The 21,083-nt window shown below is 42.5% G+C and overlaps 1 protein-coding gene across 1 annotated transcript; it reads right to left on the reverse strand.

Moving 5' to 3' along the window:
* On the reverse strand, window positions 1-2,559 carry LOC135495248 (uncharacterized). The gene has a single exon (XM_064783709.1). The coding sequence runs from the start codon at window positions 2,557-2,559 to the stop codon at window positions 1-3; it is 2,559 nt and encodes an 852-aa protein (XP_064639779.1).
* Window positions 2,560-21,083: the final 18,524 nt, after the last annotated feature.

Genomic DNA, 21,083 nt, shown 5'->3' on the forward strand with positions numbered 1-21,083 from the left:
CTACAAAACCCCTGGGAGATCCGGCTGCAATGCTGGCCCTGGCAGCAATGTCTCATTTAACGATACACCTTCATATCCAATCATGGACCCATCAAAAACAACACGCACTTTGGTCGTCGTCTTATCTCTTCGCACGACTGGATGGTGAGGAAGGTACCAAACCTGATGATTGTCAGGCTCTCTATCCTCCAATACCTTTTCGGCTCTTCCAGCTGAGAGCAGGTCTTGAATCTGAGCTTCATACTCGGATGCTAATCTGGGGTCTCTCTTCAGTCTCTTCTCGAGTCCTATTAGACGATTTGTAGCTAAGGCTCTGTTGCTTTTGAGGATCCTATCCTTGTAACTTGGATGACGTGGTAATCCAGTCACATAATGGTCTCCTACTCGTGTTGTCATCATTCGGTGTTGCTCCAAGGCCGAAGTCTCAAGTTCAGTCGAGTTCTTACTCTCATTAGGACGAATTCCCAGGTGTTCAAGGTCCCAAAAACGGGTTGCCATCTCAGTTTCATTTTGTTCTTGGAAGCTGACGCGGTGGACACAATAAGTACGGTTGACTACGGTCTGGGTTGAGTACGGCCCACATAGGATCCAGCCTATGTGAGTCTTCTGTGCCATGGGCGTTCCTGGAGGCCCTCTGATTCTCTTCTCTTTTAAGATGTTGAGAGTGTCTTCAATGCCCAGAAGAACATCCACTTCAGAGTTTGCCTGGACAGGAAATTTTTCCGCGAGCTGTAGACCCCTCAAATGACTCATCTTGGTGAAATCCACGTTGACAGCATTTATCGGAGCACTTGGCTTGTCCAAAATGTACGCAGAAATTTCGAAAACTTCTCCCTTCCAGCCAGGAAGAATTCCCGATAGATAGAACTTGACCTTCTCAGTAGTGGTAGCCATCACCTCTCCACCTGCCAAGATGAACTCACCTTCAACCTTGGGGCCTCTCAAATTCAATCTTTTTGCCATTGAACGGCTTATGAACGTAACACCACTCCCGGTGTCCAGTAACACGCGACCTTCCGCAACCCTAGACTTTGACTCAAGTTTGACTATGCCGCTCTGCATGACGACATTCGTTGAACCAGTAGACTTGACCAGTCCTGCAGTCGATTCAACTTTGTTCTGATGTGGTACCTTTGATGTAAGGTTAGAAGAACCTGATACATTACTTCTCGCAGCGTTGTCACTTCCACTTCTTTTCTCGAAGTGGAGCAAAGTATGGTGATTCTTCTTACACGATTTGCATCCCCTAGATCGACATGTTTTTACCATGTGGAATCTCGACAAGCAATTGAAGCAAGCCCTTGCTGCTTTCACACGCTCGCATCTCTCCTCAACACGCATCTTGGAAACGGACGGACACGAATAGGATTGGTGTGCATTATCACAAAAGACACACCGACTTTCGGTACTCTCCTGTGTTTGTGGGGTCACATTCAAGGCGTGGCCAGATGGACGCCTTTCAAATGATCTTTCCTTTTTTGGATCGTTTGGAAGGGACTCTGACCTTCTAGCAACCTTCACTGCATCTTGGATCTTCTCGATCAAGTCGTCAATTCGAATTGGAAGGTTGGACGGAGCTGTCGTTCTCTTTTCTTCTTTGATTCGTTCGCTGTCCCACTTTCTCACCAAACTCTTCGGCATCTTCCTCCTTACTAACGCAGTGAGAATCCAACTAGATCGGATGAGCTCTGGGTCATCGTGTGTCCTCTTCTTAATGTAATTCCAGTTTGCCACCAGTGTGTTCAGCACAGGATCCAACTCTCGAACTGTGGGACTTTTTACAACTGGAACACTAGCTATCTCATTGACAGCCTTCTCAATGCGAGCTAACACATCTCCGTAAAGATTCTCTAAGAACTCGATTATTTCTTCGTAGCTTGGGTCTTTCAAACCAGACACCAACTTTGCTACCTCTCCATCGAGTAATGAAATTACAACATGAGTCTTCTCGACGTCACTGTACCCAGGTTTTCTAACCTCTGCACCCACAAGATCTCGCCATTGATCAAATAGCTCAGTATCGCCCTTGAATTTTGGGATCTGAATAACTCGCTTCTTGTGCGTCAGCGTAGAAAGAATTTCTTCTAGTTGTGTCTCAGAAACGCCAGTGCTCACTCCGGCGAGAGCCTTTGACAAGCTTTCTGCAAACATTTCCGGGCTGAACTCAGATTTAGCAGATTTTCCGGATGCTTCACTTGCTTCCTGCACAGGTGATAAACATGCCTCTAACCCTTGTATCGAAGCACACATATGATTGTACGCTTTGAGGTATCTCACCTCACCATCATCATCTTTCACCGCTTTTAGGCGAGCATCATTGTCTGCATGATAATCTATTTGATCCTGCACTCCTGATAACTCCCCATAAACTTCCTCAACCCTTTTGAATGAAGAAAGAGCTGTACGTATCGCTATATGCACATCTTTTTCATTAGACTCATCATCAGCAACAAGTGTTTCAGCTTCCTTAGCAGCTGTATCTGTCACAGTGATATATTTTGTGAAGCGACCTCTGGTGATTCGCCTCTTCTCAAGCAACTCATTTAAACTTGCCGCCATATTGTACTATTGTACTTGAGTATGAAAATAAAGACACACTGAGGGGAGGATGTTTTACACCGCACAATAATTGCTTTATACGAGATGACCGGTCGCAATTGGCACGCACCGTTTCTAATCAGCTAGTGCCAATCTCGACAAGTATGCTCCAAAGGTTCTCCACTTAAAACCCACGACGAAATGCTTAGATTCTTATTTAGAATCTCTACACCCCATAGTCCTCGGCTCAACACTACCTTATGCACAAATATGTCACGTAACAATTTAATACCAGTGAATGAATGAAACACACGTAACGTTACTGATCACTATAAGAGTACATGTATATGCAACACATCATCAAATTATATGACCAGAGCACCGTTGCTCAAACAACTGAAAATAACAAATGCACTTATATGCATTTGGCCCATTTTGCAATACACAACTCTAAACTCATTGAATAGAACATGATACCAAAATGTCGTACCGAATGAAATATGCCGTGTGAATAGTGATGACACGCACAAAACGACCACACCAGAATTGTAAATGAAAATGTAAGAAACAAGAAACACCTCATTCACATCTCATTCACAGTGACACACACAAGACGCATTCGCACATGACTCATTTACAATGACGCAAACGTAACGTTGCACGCACATGACGCATTCACACAACCGGTACGCTATGAAATACATGTAGGCATGAAAATTGATGTCAGAAATGCATGAACTTGTGACATAGATCTCTACAAAGACAACAAACAATCACCAATGAATGCTCCTGGAAAGAAAAATTGATCAGCAAAACAGCCTCGAAGAATGTGATCTGGATGAAAAATCCGGTCGGAGAGACCAATGTACCATAGCTACATGAAAAAAACACTACTAAATTACCAGAAGAAACACAAACCCTGAAGCTGTTTTACACAAATACACAAACACACTTTATTCACAATAACAGGAACAAGCCAGGTAAACATAAACATATTATAAGTGTCAACACCACCAGAGCTCATTGAATGCTAGGAGAAGTTCGCTCCGTCTGTAACTGAAGACACATCCGCCAGTAGAAACACAGTCATGTACATGTAGAGATGACGTCACGAAAAAGAACAGGATGAGTGCAAGTCCGGTAACGGAAGTGAGTGACAAAGAGAAGTCACGGTTTACGAAGGCCTTGAATGACAAACAGGAAGTACACATCCAACAGGAAGTACATATATCTAACAGGAAGTACGACAACACGTACACGTACACGTAAACGTAAAGTGCCCCTCCTTGCGGCCGCCACAGAGACTTGTTTTAAACGACTTTACGAAATAGCTGTATCACATGTGCACGAGTCTATGTCGGTCTGTGCCAATACATAGTTTGAAATATCCCTCGAGACACACAGCCCGACACACAGTTAGAAAAGCATTCTTTCCATTTATAGGCTTGGAAAGAATTAATCACAAACGTCGAACCTTGGAGTAAATTGTCCAAGAAGGAGAAACAGGAGCAAACGTTCTTCTGGTCTCCACACCACAGAGCTCTGCACACGAATGGCCGAGTGTAGAAAACTAATAAAATGAACCTATGCACTTACGTAAGAAGGTAAGTGCATAGGCCTAAAATAAACTGTGTTTGTAAACAAGTCTCTTGATGGCGTCCACCACAAGCCAGCACCATACATGTTGTAATAAAATAATTAACTCAGGTCCTATTTGACCAACAACCGAACAATCAGAAAAAGGGAACAGGAAAGCTTAAGAAGACAGACAATTTCAATGACTAGTTTGAACACTTATACACCTGCTTGGTGATTGAATACTGCCTGATCTGAAGTGTGATTTGTCAGTTTTCTATTTTATTCTGTGCTTAAAGCTATTGCACCTTATGTTCGTTGTGTGAATTTATACAATATCAGTTTTAATTCTTCTGGGAATTTCGGTTTTAACAGAAAGAAGATTATGATATTGATTACAATGTAAGTTTGTGCATTGTGTGGCTTGGATGGAGTTCATATTTTCATTTGTTATAACCAATAATGAATTTGATTTCCTGACATTTCATCATCAGATTTTTGAATTTCAGATATTAAAAGTAGTGGGTTAACGTACTATGTTTTTGCTGTCAAATTTACAAAAACCTGTTCATTTGATATTTAAATCCATAATGAATGTTTCTGTCATTTAATACACCATTGTAACACTGTTAAACATCAATATTACCCACAGTATACATTCACCAATAATGCTAACATTTGATGTGCAAGCGGCCACAGACTGAAATGGAGTAACTTTCAATTGCAAAAGTTGATCAGGGAGGTAAATCCTAACACCAGTTTTTACTGTTTCTGAAAGATGAAAAGATTCTCTTGATTATGGTAACTAAATTGTGTTCATAAGAACCAGAGATCAGTTATCAAAAGATTAATTAAAACACGCATAATTTACATGCAGAAAAATACTCGCAGAAGTTCACTTGCTTGTAGCTCAGTAACTACTGAACCGATTTCAGTGATTCAAACACCCACTTATAGCCTGGAATGTCTATTTCAAGACACACACTGTCCCACCTCGGTAACCCCATCCAGGAAGCAAGTAAAAATAGAATAATATGTGAGCCCCAGTCATGCGAGGTCAGCAGTTGATTGTCTGAACTCCAAGTAGGCCAGTCTAGATCATTGGAATGCGATAGGTAATTACTATGGCCTAGAAACTAAAACACACACACTGAACCGCCGTGGAGAGGGCCTGATGTCCCCCCCTCCGGACCGAATTCGCCAGATTCGGTCCTTGGTGGGGATTTTTCGCCGTCAGGACGGCGCCACAGCCCGACAGTTTCTGTCGCTGCTGGGGCTGCTCAATTCGGCAGTGGACCAGGTTCCTTTCGGCTGCCTGTATATTCGCCCACTCCAGCTCCTCCTGCTGTCGAGTTGGCATCCTTTTACGGACTCCCTCGACCAGCGGATATTTATCCCGGGGTCCCTCCTGGGGGAGGTGTGGAGTTTCTGGGGTTCGGAGACGGAGCTCCTCTGCGGAGTGCAGCTCAGCCCTCCGTCACCCCAGATGTCCCTGTTCACAGAGCCTCCCTTTATGGTTGGGGCGCCCATTTGAACGAAGGGGACCTGACCACCAAGGGCACGTGGTCAGAAGAGGATGCGCGTCTCTCGATCAATATCCTCACAGGGTTTCTCTTTTCTCCGACAATTCGACGGTGGTCGCTTATTTTCGGAGACAGGGGGGGACGAGATCCGACACATTGTGCCGTCTCACTTGGGAGCTCCTGCAGCTTTGTCGCCACTTGGATATCGAGCTCCTCCCCCGTCACATCCCCGGCAAGAGAAATATCTTGGCCGACGCCCTTTCCAGGTCGGACCATCTGGTCCAGACAGAGTGGACCCTCCATCGCGAGGTGGTCTCTCTCCTGGGGGCCCTGTGGGATGTTCCGGTCGTGGACTTGTTTGCGACTCGGTTGAACAAGAGGTTCCCCCTGTACTACTCGCCCCTCCCGGACTGGGAGGCCTTGGGAGTGGACAGCCTGTCGGCCTCCTGGGACGGCCTCAATGCTTATGCATACCCTCCAACCCCTCTGTTGCTACCGGTACTCAACAAGGTGGCCAGTTCACGGTTCAGACTTTGTCTGATAGCACCGTGCTGGCCGAACCAGGCCTGGTTCCCGGTTCTGCTGGAGCTGCTGACGGATCACCCCCGCCGCTTGCCGGCGTGGGACCGTCTGCTTTATCACCCGATCGGCCGGGTTTATCATCAAGTCCCTTCTTTTTACAGGCTTCACACCTGGAGGCTGTCGGGTATTTCCTCTGAGAGAGAGGCTTTTCGGAAGACGTTTTCCGTAAAGTCGCCCAACCTCAGAGACAGTCTACCCCTTGATTCATACGATAGCAAGTGGGCTGTCTTTCGAGACTGGTGTCGGGAGCACGGAGTTTCTCTGGTCGCTTCCTCTCTTCCTAACTTCCTCGACTTCTTGAATTTTCTATTCTCGGTCCGGAAGTTTTTGGTTTAGGGAGTGAAAGGTTATCGCTCCGCCGTTTCGGTCACCTTAAAGGTGACTGAATCGTGCCAACCGTCTTGGGATGACGCTGTTTCATCGTTGCTTCGTAATATGTCTTTGGAGCATACTCGTTACATTCCGCTCTCCCCCAAGTGGGACCTCTCGGTGGTCTTAAGGGCTCTCATGAAATTTCCATTTGAGCCCATGCATCAGGCAGATTTTAAACATCTGAACTTTAAGACCGTTTTCCTGGTGGCTTTGGCCACGGCACAGCGGCGGTCTGAGCTCCATGCTTTAGCCTTTGATAAATTGGCTTTCACTGAGAGGGGCGCGGTCCTAGAATTTGTCCCAGGCTTTCTGGCTAAAACCAGGCGCCGCACACCTCCAGGCGCCCGGTTTTTATCCCCTTGTTATCCGCTACGGTCTCCAGAGACCTTCCGGACAGAAGTCTCTGTCCGGTTCGGGCATTGAAGTTCTATTCTAATAAGACTAAGGAGCCTGCTGTTCACCTAGGCAGGAAGCGCCTCTTTTTGTCTTATTGAGAGGGGTTTACAAGGGAGATAGCTGCAGCCACGGTCGCCAGATGGTTGGTGGCCACCATCCGGATGGCTTATTCTATGACACTCGTTTCTCCAGAGCTTCGTCGCCTAGGCGCCATTACGGCCCACAAGATTCAGGCCATTTCTACCTCGTGGGCCGAGTATAAGGGAGTGGCGCTGAACGAGGTTTTAGATGCGGCTACGTGGAGTTCTCACTCTACACTCTCCCAGTATTACCAGTATTATATACGTGATTGTTCCAAGTTAACAGACGGTATGCTGTCTCTTGGTCCAGTTGTCGCTGCTCAGCACGTGGTCTAGGTGTTTCCTTGCCTATACCACTCGTCGATTTTCTCTCCTGCTGGCTGTCTTGTCCTCCCTCCTTTTTAAGCGGGGGGGGGGTTTGTTCTATAGACTGTCGCCGGGTCTTCGGGCCTGCGCGTTTGCCCCGTCCAGTTGTCCTAGGGTTCAGCCACCTAGGACTTTTGAGAGTTAGTCAGTGAGGCCTCTCCATGTTATTCTGGGGCGTGCTCTCCTTCTTGTAAAAAAAAAAACAATTTTTTTCCACATTGTATCTTTTGACGATATGTGCTGAGCTTATACCGTGTTGAGATTGTTTTGTCCCCGTCTAGGAGGGGATGGGTTTCCCAGTTATGCTTCCCTTTGTTTTCAAAGGGCCTGTTGACCTCTAGCCCGGGTCTTCCCCAAGCATTCTTTCTCTGGGTCCCCTGGTCTCACCCGTTGGGTTCTGCTGCGCAGCTTGGAGACAGTTCACTTCACTACATGGTAAGTCACCGTTTACCCTCCTTCCTTTGGTTGTTGGTATTCGATGTAAAAGTCTGACCAGGATAGAGTATGAACGACATAAAATTTCCATTTCCTGTGGAAATGCCATTTTATTAGTTCATACCTACCCAGGTCAGACTACCCGCCATGCCTGTCCCCACAGCAACGGGACTTACTCGGTGCGCTCGAGTAATAAGTACTAGTGGTGGCGGCTCACACGAGGCAGAGGCTGTATAGGGGCGCCGCCTAGGTGTAGCTAAGTGAACTAGCTAAGAGATTTCTATGATAAATATGTAGCTAAGTGAACTAGCTAAGAGATTTCTATGATAAATAGATTATTTCTTCCTCGGGTGTGTCCGAATGGAGTACACATGCAAAAGTCTGGGTAGGTATGAACTAATAAAATGACATTTCCACAGGAAATGGAAATTTTCAAGTATTACAGCGCCATTTCTCGATGAATTTTAATTCTGTTTGTTAGAAATGTCAGTGTTTAAATCACTTGCTACCATTGTATATAGGGCAATTTATAAAACAAAATATATTTATAGCATTAAATGGGATTTAATGAATTTAAGTAGATGACATTAAGCGGAAGCCATATCTAAAACCTTGAAAAGTATAGACATCAATGAATACATTTCAGCTTGCAGTGTTTCTTAACTCTGGAGCATGGCTGGTACATTGTATAGTCTGAGTAGCTAACTAAAATGTGTGATGAGTAGGATTGTATTGTAGTTGCTGTATCACACAAAATTTAAATTGTTTTAGTTATGAATATGTTGTACGGTTTCATCTTCATTTCAATGACTCCATCATGTTATAATTACTATTAGAAATTAAATGTGTAAGTGCAGTAATCTTTTCATTCAGGACATGACATATTTTTTACCATATTGAATGTCAATATTGGAGTTTTTTTGGAGCATTTACCAAGTTTTTTAGGTTTATTACTTGTGGAAATTGGAAGAATTACAAGTACGATAGAAATGATGTCTGGATACTTTACATGCATCCGCTGATCCGAAACTATTTTGTCCTTATTGTACTCTGTCTGCAGCTGGTTAGAGTGAATAACACACAAGAATGAACGACAGGAACAAAAACAAATACTGAGTAATGTACTGTACTTATGATGCGGCACTTTGATAGTGGATTTGAAGAGGTGTACAACCTGGGCCAACCTTCAATGACCATTGTGTTAAATGTAACCCAGATTTATTTATTGGTTCAGATCGGTAAAACATGTGGATTATGCCAATAAAGTGCTTACAAATCCTCTTCTTATTGTAAGAAAGGACAATTCACTGCAAAAATTTCTTGTTCACACAGACTTATTCATTAGCCTGTCAAAGTTTGAACAGAATTGACTGAAACATAAAGTGTCCTTAAACATGATGTTTGAGACTTTATATTAGTTTTTTAAGTTTCTTTGTGAAAGTGGGGTTTCAAAAACCTATTTTTTTCTCCAAAGATGAATGATCTCCAAGCGAAAACCATATATTTCCTTGTTCAGGAAATCATAGTCTTCAATCTGACAATGGTTTTAACAAAATTGATGCATGATTTTGTCCAATGATGAAACACTTCATTTTGTAGTTTTATGCAAAGAGAGAGAGAGCTTACAAAAAATCATCTTTTTTGTTTTCGGATGAGACATTTCACTACAAATACTGCTTATATAGTCATGTTCACCAAGACCACATCATCAATCTGTCAAGGTTTGAACGAAATTCTCCCAAACACAAAGAACAATAACTTTTATATTTTTGTGTAAAATTACTGTTGATCAAAGACACAATTCCAAACACAACCATGTGCTTTATTTCCAGTTTCACTCACAAGTAGACCTACATGCAGCTGCACTAAACAATGGTATAGTTATAAATATTAAGCAGAGTATAAGAAATCTCAACTCAGGGGTGACACAGAATGTTTTGATGAGAGCGAGGCGTGCTTTTACACCTCTGGTTATGTAATGATTACAGTGAGAAGGGTCCTTTATCCTCAACCCATAGGAGGTGCAAAACCCGACCTGACCGTTTTGCTCTGCCCTGCTTGCCCGTTTAGTCAGACAACAAAGAGCTATAAGGCAGGTTTCGCAACCCTTCTGAAGAGCTACGAACAACGAAGTACATGTATGTAAATGTACTTTATTGATGACTTTTTTCGAAAGTTTCCCCGATTCCTCGTACAAATTACAACTGAAGATGATTTAAGAGTGTTGCTTTAATGAATTAGTACATTGCTTGATGACACGACAGACCATCGTCGTTTGCACTTCATCGTTCGCACTTCGTCGTTCGTATGGGGTTGATTAATATAGAAATATACATTTTGCCAGCGAACTACCTACATGTAGTTTCAAAAGCATCGCAGCAAAATGTTGTACCCTTTTTTTCTTTTGTTAAAAGACAATCGCACTACTGAGTTGCTTATCTGAGTATTCATTACAAGATAAAATCTTTATAAACTCCCCAATGAGTTATCCAAACAATGAAACAAATTCTGTGCCAACATCCCATGCTTAGGCCAACTTGCCTTATTATGCCCCCGCTAAAGTGGGGGCATTATGTACTTGGGTGGTTTCCGGCCGCCGCCGCGTCCGCGTCCGCCGCACTGAATTCCAGGCTATAACTCAAGAACCCCTTGCTCGGCTGACTTGAAATTTTTAGGGGGTGTAGATCTTCGCATTCCGCTCGTTTACTAGAGAACCAGAGGTCCAACAGTCTTCAAACTTTTGTGGTGTGATGGTCTATAATATGTGAGGTTCCCTATCGATTTTGGGCCCGACCCGAAATCAAAGATGGCCGCCAGCCACCATCTTAGATTTTGGCATTCCGCTCGTTAACTGGAGAACCAGAGGTCCAACAGTCTTCAAACTTTTGTGGTGTAATGGTCTATGGTAGGGGAGGTTCCCTATCGATTTTTTGGCCAGACCCGAAATCAAAGATGGCCACCAGGTCCCCGACTTGGTGATTTGTATTCCGCCCCATAAATTAAGAACCGAGTGAGTGACAGACCTGAAACTTATGTGGTGTTATTACCTAGTGTAGGGGAGGTTCCCTATCCATTTTGGGCCCGATCTGAAATCCAAGATGGCTACCAGGCCTGACTTGGTTTTTCGCATTCCGACCTGTAACTCAAGAACCAAGTGAGTGACAGACCTGAAACTTATGTGGTGTGATGAGGTTGAGTAGGTTTAGTTTTAGTTTTAGTTTTATTTATTTATTATAGTGACAAGTATACAGTCATAATATATGTACAGATATCTAGAAATTAACTTAAGTACACCCAGCCCTCCTGGGCTTATTTGTCACTTCGAACTAAAAAATACATAATAGTTTTTAAGTGTCCAAAACAAATAGAAAAAGTACACAATATGACGGTGAAAAATAAATAAATAATAATAATTAATTACCACCTTTGTTTAAACAAGAGTAAAAGAAACAGCACCCACCCCAAAATATATCTCTCAGGCAGGGAAAGTACGGACCGACCTTCTGTTTATTTAAACAAAATATCAGTCCGCACCCTCCACGCCCGAGAAACAAATTTTGAGGTTTGTGTTTGCCTATTGGTGCAACAGAAAATTAACTTGGCCTCCTCGGACATTGCTACAAATTCACGATGTGAAATACTAATAGAATTGAAAAAAGTAGCCCTCAATTCGTTAAATCGAGGGCAGGAACATAAAAAGTGCTGCTCATCTTCACATGTGTTTAAATTACAAAGTTTACAAATTCGCGATTTTGTACAGTTTCAAGTTTCTCGAACGCTGCAAATCCCCATACTTCTGACCCATAGTCTAGTATTGGGGCCACACCAGACTCAAATAACTTAGTGTACGTACTAAATCCTATGTCTCTGAACTCACGAAATTTGTGAATAATACCACCGAGGGCTCTGCCACCACTTTGGCTTAGCAGCTCTGCGTTTGAGTTCATTTCCAAAAACTCGTCAAAAGTTATCCCTAAGTATTTATATTTATTGACTAGTTTGAGGGGGGTTTCATTTACTGAAAACTGGAATGCGGTTTGCCGCCGCCGCTTTTTTCTAAAGTGCATTACTTGTGATTTGTCCGCGTTAACCTTTAACCTCCATTTGTTACACCAGGTACCAAGATGGGAAAGCATACATTGTAGATTCTCCTCGTTCTCGCTCAAAAGAATAATGTCGTCTGCGTAGAGAAGGCAACATATATGTCGACCATCAATATTAAGACCTTTACCAAGCAAGTTTAACTCGTCTACCAAGTCATTCAAGAAAATATTGAAGAGAGTCGGAGAAAGCACATCGCCCTGCCTTACGCCTGTTGTAGTGTTAAACCATCCTGTGTAAGAGTTGTTAAGCTTCACACTGGATTGTGTACCTTGGAACAGGTTCCTTATCACTCGAAAAATTTTACCATCAATGTTATATCGCAGGAGCTTAAACAACATTAAGTCTCTATCCACCCAATCAAAAGCTTTTTGCATATCAACAAAGCATGCAAATGTCGGCAGGCCATCCTCTAGCCTATTTCTTACCAGAGAAGTTACAGTAAAGATATGATCTGTGCACGACCTTTTCTTACGAAAGCCATTTTGTTCATCGTTATACAAGTTGAGAAACTCCATATAATCCACAATTCTCCTGTTTAAAATTGAAGTAAAGACTTTATACACAGATGACAAGAGGCTTATCCCTCTGTAGTTCAACGGTACACATAAGTCTAGGTTTGCATTCTTAGGAATAGGAATAATTAGCGCTCTAGACCATACTGTCGGAAAGATGCCAGTGTCAAAAACACTATTAAAGAAGCGATATAAGGCTAGGGTGACTTCATCATTCTTCAGTGCCTCATTTGGAAGATTGTCTATGCCAGGGTTCTTATTACTTTTTGCACACAAAATTGCTTTTATCACCTCGTCATGACTTATTTGGCCATTCACAAATTCATTCTCAACAAACTCTGGCTCTCTCATCTGGTCCTGAGCCTCTGTCATTTTCGCCTTAACCTGATCGAAAAACCGAGTATCAAATTCCCGATTTGCCTCCTGTGGCCAGTTATATAGATTACAGTACGCATTCTGCCAACTATTTAACACAGAGTTTTTATCACCAGTGAGCGTGCCGTTTTCATACACCTGTTCTGGCACACAATTCGTTTTACGGGGTCCTAATTTCTTTATCGACTCCCAGAATGCCTTTGGGTCCGATGTTTGAATCTCATCAATATCTATCAACTTACTCCTAGAGTACCTACGCTCAGTGATTCTCAACCATCGGTCAAAATTAGTCCGTGCTTCAAAGTACACCGCCCTTAAACGTTTAGCTTCGGCCCGGACCGGACACCTAACAAACGCCCGTTCCTTATTTACCAAGTCGGTCCATAAATCTGACAACTCATCGTTCCAAAACGGTTTTGCACGTCTATAACGTTTCTTTGTTTAAGGAATTGAACCTGAGGCGGAGGACCTTGGTTGAGTTACCAAGACACTCGAGGGTGGAGCTAAAATACAGTCCAAACCCGAGCCGACAGGCGAGGGTTTGGACGAAATTTTAGCTCCACCCGAGAGTGTCTTGGTAACTCAACCAAGGTCCGAAGCCGAGGGTTCAATTTCTATTCTAAAATACCTCAAACTTAAAAAGATAGGCCACGAAATAACTTGAATATGTGCGAATTTGGCAAATTCCATCCATCGCCTGCCCGGAGCGCCGGTAGCGCCGTTGTTTACATTATGTTACGGCAGCCCGTATAGGAAGTCCGGATCGGCTCGCTCAAGTGACGCTAAAATCCGCGCAAATGGGCTATTTGGAGCGTTTTTCTCAGCAAATATGTGTAGTGCTCATTAAAAAACTTAGGGTGGTTGATGCTTCCTTGGCTGATTTGTGTTTGAAGCAGTGTTTTGAGAGCCTCAAACTTCTGAAGTGAGCTGTGTGCATGGTTCCACATTTTAGTGCAACCCGAGGGAACTTTGGTAGAGCATCTTGGTTGCGTGTCCAAAACACTCCACTCTCAGAACGAGGCTTATGCATTTTCCATTTAAAAGTTGACTTTACGGTACCAAGGTATTTTAGAATTTACGACCTATTCCTGATAACCGCAGATGAGAATCCATTTCGTGTAAAATAGTTTTACAGAACTGATTGTAAACCTCATCAACGCCTTCCTGGTTTCTGCGTAATTGCAACATATTTTCTAAGATGATGTTTATAGCACGTGACCACAAGTCATTATTCATAAAAATGTCTGGGCGCCCATCAAAGAAATACCTTACACTTCTAAAGCCTTTACTGACAGGATCTTCAACCGGGTCCCCAGGATCAGTGTCTAAGCCAAGGTCATTTTCTATAAAATCTATAGTAACAGTCAGTATCGAGTGATCTGGGCTTTTGCAACGTTCAGTTAGCAGCCTTTGCATGCCTAACGTATCTATAAGATCGGAGACTAACTCAACTCTACAACTGGAGCAGTTTTTAATAAAATCTTGTGGCACCACCAAATAGTCAACAATCGATTTGCCTCTGGGTGACACAAAAGTAAAGTTGTCCAATTCGGGAGTAATCCGCCCATTCACAACACAGAACCGTATGTCCTTTAGGAAATCAATAAATTGTTGGCCTTGGTCATTGCGAGAATTATCTAAGACCACTCGAGGTGGAGCGCAGTCCTCTCCGTCGATGACGTCACTCAAACTACCAAATTTATTTCCTCGACGATTTTTGGTCTTATTTATTAACGATATATCACGCACTTGCCCTAGATGCCTTTGGAGGCCTTTGTAACAGAATCATGCAATTGACATTGTCAATTGTGGCATTTTGTTATTTTGTCATGTATGGATTTGATAAAACATAGGCCTACTGTTGGTTTAAAGCAATGCATCTATCATAAAAAACAAGAAAAATTATCTCAATCCATATCCATGTACAGTTCCTCTACAATGAACGTGGGTACACAGAAGAAACAAGGTCGCAACACAACAATAAGGAAGGGATTAGTTCGACTGAATGCTGCAGATGCCATAATCCCTTTTAAGCTGGTATCCGGTTGAGATACCAAAACGTGTTGTAAAGACGCTCTTACCGGATGACTTACTGGATCACCGACCTCGACCGTTGCGGAGCAACGCACCGACCCACACCGTATTTGTGGAACCCTCCGCATTGGGTAGGACTTTTTACGCCCAGTGATAGTGGTATAGCTGAGAGATTAGTTGTGGTTCTTCTGCCACAGTGAATATTGGGTTGCAGGTCCCAAAACCCAATGGGGCCTCATTACACACTACCCACATGTGACCTTATTAACTGCAAACCATGAGGACAGGCATTGTTTTGCTCTGATTTTTGCTCATGTAAGTAGCTATATAGGGGGGGGGGCGTATTTGCCTGCCCTTTTAACTTTCTCCAAATAAACAATGTGGAGTCCTCCCCCCTCCCGCCATTTCAGAGGATAACAGTGACACTATCAGTGTGTGTGTCAGCACAATAGTATTTAGGAAATAGGAAAAGCCAGATGTTAAGTAGACTGAGAAATTTGCTTACCAGCAAATTTGATGGGCCCCAGGATTGTGGAGGAAGCAGTCGTGCCTGATGATGGTATCCATATGCGTAGAGGGGGTGGGGGTTATGACGAGTGCGGAGAAGGTGTGTACAGGGGAGAGTGGGAAAATGAGGGGTAAGGTGCGTATGAACTAAATGGATGGTGCCTTATAGAGAAGGCAAACCAACACGAAATGTAGAAGCGATAACCTCATTTACTGCCCGCGGCTTCAAATGCGCAAGCGTGAACCGAGTAAGCCGAGTTATAAGCCGAGTTAACTGTTTTATATGAGAATGCTAACACTCGGATTGAACTCGGTTTTAAGTGATGTCATCGAATCGATCTCGTGTTACATGACGTCACCAAAACGGGTGTGGCCTAGTAAAAGTATTTGACTGAATCGCTTAGGAGATTTTCAAACAAATCAGAAAATCAGAGCATAAAAACGCTTCAAAGTCATCGAAATGATCCGAATTTTGAAAAGTCTTTTGCGACGTTGACAGAATAGATCGGATTATGTTTGGTGGTATAGGGGTGATAGATTTTTGGTTTATTTAGCTGTTTTGGAGAACACTCGCAATAACGTTTGTGGAATTGGAACAGAAAGAAAGAAACCAGAACATGAGTGATATCAATATGGTCCCTAGACTGTGAGTCTGGTGCCAATAACAATATTGAATTTAATAATGTAATGCACAGACACACCAGCGCATCATCAGTTCACAATGCACCGGGTGTATACAAGGGACAGGAGAGAGATTACAGTACATGTAGAAGGAAATGTGTTTGAAAGGGTAGCTGTGGCAATGTTGCTCAAATAATTATACTGTATTTGAAATTAAGAAACCTATTCATGTAACAACCAACATGTAGACTAAGAAAGCTGCCATGCTGTACTTCTGTACACAAAATGCCAAATGGTGTCACCTCTGTTTTACTTAATTTTCGATTATTTGAAGAAAAATTTGGACAATTATGTGTTTTGAAAATAGTGCCCAGATTGCATCTGAGCCAGCCAAGGAGCATGCCGAGGGAAATTCAAATAATGTTACATAATTCGTAGAACACTTCGAAGCGGAATGAGCGACGAAAATTCGGCGTGACGTCTTGATTTAAATTTATAATCGGCATGATTATATTAGAAATATCAAGTATATCCCAAGTATATAAAACTCCGGACACTTGAACAAATTTATAAAATACTAAGTGAATCAAAATGCACAGCAATGCAAATCTAGCGTTTTGCAGCTTGGCAGACTAAGCTTGAACTCAACTAGCACTGACAATATGAATCTAAGACTGACCTCCTCAAATCAGCGGTGTTTGACAAGACTGGTGAAGCAAAGCAAAATATTTTACACCTTTGTGCCTAATATGTGTTATAGGTACAGCCATTTTTGGCTCACCTTAGGGGAGTCTATACAACACCGCAGTGTCCGTCGTCCGTCGTCGTCGTCGTCGTATCCTATTTCTAAAACAGTGGCACGTTTCTTAACCGCTAGGGCTATGAACTCAAAACTTTGTATGCCTGACCCCCAAGGTCAGATGACCTTTGACACTGAATTTCGGTCCGGTCTGATTCTTGACTTGCCCACTAGGGGGCCAAAACTAAAAAAAGGAAAAAGTGCAATATCTCGCTTAATAGTGACTTCTTTTTTTTTCTTTTTTTATGGTAGGTACTCAGAGCAAGGATACATCACATATCGTATGGGTTTTTGATTTGACCTTATTTTCAAGATCACAGAGGTCAAATGGTGTGAATTGGCCGTTTGTGTGTAACTATGGCACGTTTCTCAGCCACTAAAGCTATGAACTTTAAACATGGTACACATGACCCCCTAGGTCAGATGACCTGTGACGCTGATTTTCGGTCCGGTCTGATTCTTGACTTGGCCACCAGGGGGCCAAAACGAAAAATTTGAATAGCGCCATATCTTGCTTATTACTGATTAGTTTTTGGTAAAAACTTTATGGTAGATACTCTGAGCAAGGATACATCACATATGGTACAGGTTTTTGATTTGACCTTATTTTCAAGGTCACAGAGGTCAAATGGTGTGAATTGGCTGTGTGTGTGTAACTATGGCACGTTTCTTAACCACTTAAGCTATGAACTTTAAACTTGGTACACATGACCCCCTAGGTCAGATGACCTGTGACACTGATTTTCATTTCCGGTCTGATATTTAACTTGGCCACCAGGGGGTCAAACCAAAAATTTTAATAGCGCCATATCTCGCTTTTAACTGATTAGTTTTTGGTAAAAACTTTATGGTAGATACTCTTAGCAAGGATACATCGCATATGATACGGGTTTTTGATTTGGCGTACTTGTCAAGGTCACAGGGGTCAAATGGCGTAAATTGGCCATTTTAGCGTAACTGTGGCACGTTTGTTAACCCCTAAGGCTATGAACTTGAGACTTTGTACAAATGACCCCCTAGGTCAGCTGAACTCTGACCCTGAATTTCAGTCCGGTCTGATTCTCGACTTGGCCACCAGGGGGCCAAAAGTGAAAACCTAGAAAGTGTGATATCTCACTTATTAGTGATTTGTTTTCAATAACATTTTTATTGTAGGTTCTCCTAGCAAGGATACATTACCTATCATATGAGTTTTTTCATTTGACCTGCTTTGCAAGGTCACAGAGATCAAATGGCGTAAATTGGTCGTTTGAGTGTAAATATGGCACGTTTCTTAACCACTAAAGCTATGAACTTGAAATTTGGTACACATGACTCCTTACGTTAGTTACCTCGGACACCGAATTTCGATCTGATCTGGTACTCAACTTGGCCACCAGGAGGCCAAAACTAAAATAGGTAAAAAGTGCAATATCTCGTTTATTAGTGACTTGTTTTTGATGATATTCTTATGGTACTTACTCCAAGCAACGATACATCATATGTCATACCGACTTTGGTTTGACCTATATACTATACATTGTACAATGTTTCTTAACCTGGGTGAATTCCAAAGCACCAAATATCTATACGGTGAGCACAATGGCCCCTGGCTGTTTCACTGGAGTCATACAATGCTGATGCAAAGAAGACGGAATCAAACAAAGATAATAAATGCCCATCTTTGAAAAAGGCGATTGGGACACATTGTCTTTCGCGCAAATTTCTGATCAGGAATCTACGCCAGCGAATCGTTAACACCAGCAGAAAACAAAATGGCAACAGCTGAGACAAACTGGACAACTTGGGTAGAGAATAACCAAAATTTGTACGGAAGGCATAAACAGGCACAACTCCAAAAAAAAGTAGGAAAAAGGATAGCTAAAACCAAGCCTATGAGATTTGACAATTGGCACCTGAATACAAATGAGTAAGGAACACACTCTCCCCAGAGTAAAATTTTTAGTGGCAGCGCTTGCCAAATCTAACACATGAATGCCAAAGCCATTAGAAAGTGTAGTTTACAGGGTTCTAGCCCCATTTTCACGATATCCAACATTTCTAACATTTCCACAAAAAGTATGCATCCAAATAAATAAAAAAATAGAAAAACACACCCCCTCACATCAGATATTTCACTAAAAGTCCTGCTCCGATCACACCACAGACGATGAAAAGATGCTCATAGTTTTTAACTCAGCTGACAAAGTCAGCGAAGCTGGTAATATTGCTAGGGGGAATGGTGTCTGTCCTTCCTTCGGTGTCACTTTTGGGCATTTTGTAACCGCAAAGCCTAGGCACTTCGTTGACGCTGCTAAATTAGGTGTAACCCAAGATGAACTCAGAAACCAAAAATCAGCGCGATCCGACCTACATTAAGCGAATGAGGTCATCGGGAAGTTTAAACTTCATTCCTTAATACCTCAGTCCACAGAAGAAATATTGTTTTCACATCTGTCGGAATATTTTGTGATAATTTTTACTTGTAATGGAATTAGTTAAGTTTTCACCGCCAGTTGGCGCTACAGGCACATTTAACTGATTTTTTTACGATTTAAAAGCCCGGGCTATGACGTATAGTTGCGCAGTTGTATTCTGCGCATGGAATTGGCCAAGGAACCAGGCTATATTTCAGCATACCCACTGTGACCAGCCTAATAAAGATGGAAGATTGATTTTGCAACACGGTTACCAATTTTCTGCTAAAAAGAAGTCAAGTAGGCGATATTATCACTAGTTCCTTTTAGTGGGTAGTCATTAAGGTCTTTAGGGACTACTTTCAGAAATTAGTTCTTGAAAATTTGGCCACAATTCTGTGAAAACGATATTAGAAGTGCATGCTCTGTTCGCGAATTATTTTGAAGTGGAGAATTCCCACAGTATGTGCAGTGAATCGGCATGATTCTGTTTGCATTTGAGTATTTAGTACTATGACTCTTACATGAGTAAAAAGTAGACATTCCAAGCAACACAATAATGTTACTACCATAAAAATTGGTTCAAAATTGTCGGAGCTCCGGCAATTGGCAGCGCTGCTAAATCCATTGCATGCTAATGCATGCCAAATGGCACACTTTAAAAAGCGCTCATTGGACAACGTAACAAATAGATGGGTTCCCGATCGACTCACTAGGGATACGCAGTAGAGCACAATGTCATGAAAAACGACCCTTTATAAATTCCAATCACCCGCAGGACAGGTCAATTTCTCTCAATAATGTTAATTTTGTTGACTCCTGTAATCTCTACCTTATTAAAAAAAAAGACAGTTGTGTTAGTCCCAAACTGGTCATTTCTATTTATTTTGACCTCTGTTATCTGGATTCTTCTCAATTACAGCATTTTGTGTCATTCAAACTTACCTATGGAACACTTTTGCATGTTACTCCATTTGGGCTCAAACACAAGAGTATCCCTTTAATTTTCTAAAGGGAGAACTGAGTTAACAGCTCGGCCGCCAGGCGGCGCCCTGACCGATCCCGCGAGATCGCACCGATCTCATGCCGCCATATTCAGTCTTTACTCTTGTGCTTCTACGAAGCACATCGTTTTTTTCAAAGCTGCCGTGAATTCGATTTAAAACCAAATTCAACCAGCCAAGTCTAGACGATTTTTGGGTTCATTCACCTACGGAGTAGACTGCCAAACTAATCTTGGCATTAGTATTGTCCAGTCTATTTAATTATAGACCTTTCTTAGCTAGCTTAGTCGACCCGGCTCCATTATTTTGATCTTGGTAGGGTAGATTTACGTAGGCTATTCTCACAGCGCCTCGAAACCGTTGAGATCAAGCAACCGCTTAGCATCAGTTCTGTCACGCCCCGCGTGGAGCGCCACTGGACGGAGGTCAATTTTTGAAGCCGGTTAAAAATCCATTGATTTTAGTCTTTTCCTGCCTGGCCCTAACCGGGAGCTGCTGCCACCCAGCGTCCTTCGGCCTCAACAAGATCAGAATGGCGGATAGAGAAATGAAAAATGATTTTCTCTGAATTTTATCCCAAATTTCATCAAATTTTAGGCATGGTAAGAGAACCTTTTTGGCTCAACGGAAGTGATAAATGTCAAATTTTATGAGCAGCTAGTTAGATTATTCTAACATCAACCCGAAAAGTAAAAAAAAAGGTGTTGTGTTTGGTGTATTCAATTTACACTGTGCGGAATGTCGTTGAGCAGTGCATTGAGATCTTCAAAATAGAAATAGGAAGAAAATTTGATACCTATAATTTCGGCTTTGGTGGGTCATGGCGCATGGGCCCAACGCCCATAATGGCGGATTTAGGCCCTT

Source organism: Lineus longissimus, chromosome 11 (assembly GCF_910592395.1).
Source record: "Lineus longissimus chromosome 11, tnLinLong1.2, whole genome shotgun sequence".
Classification (NCBI taxonomy): Eukaryota; Metazoa; Nemertea; class Pilidiophora; order Heteronemertea; family Lineidae; genus Lineus; species Lineus longissimus.

Excerpts from the sequence above, each read along its gene's own strand:
- LOC135495248 (XM_064783709.1), bottom strand. The coding sequence starts at position 2,559 with ATGGCGGCAAGTTTAAATGAGTTGCTTGAGAAGAGGCGAATCACCAGA.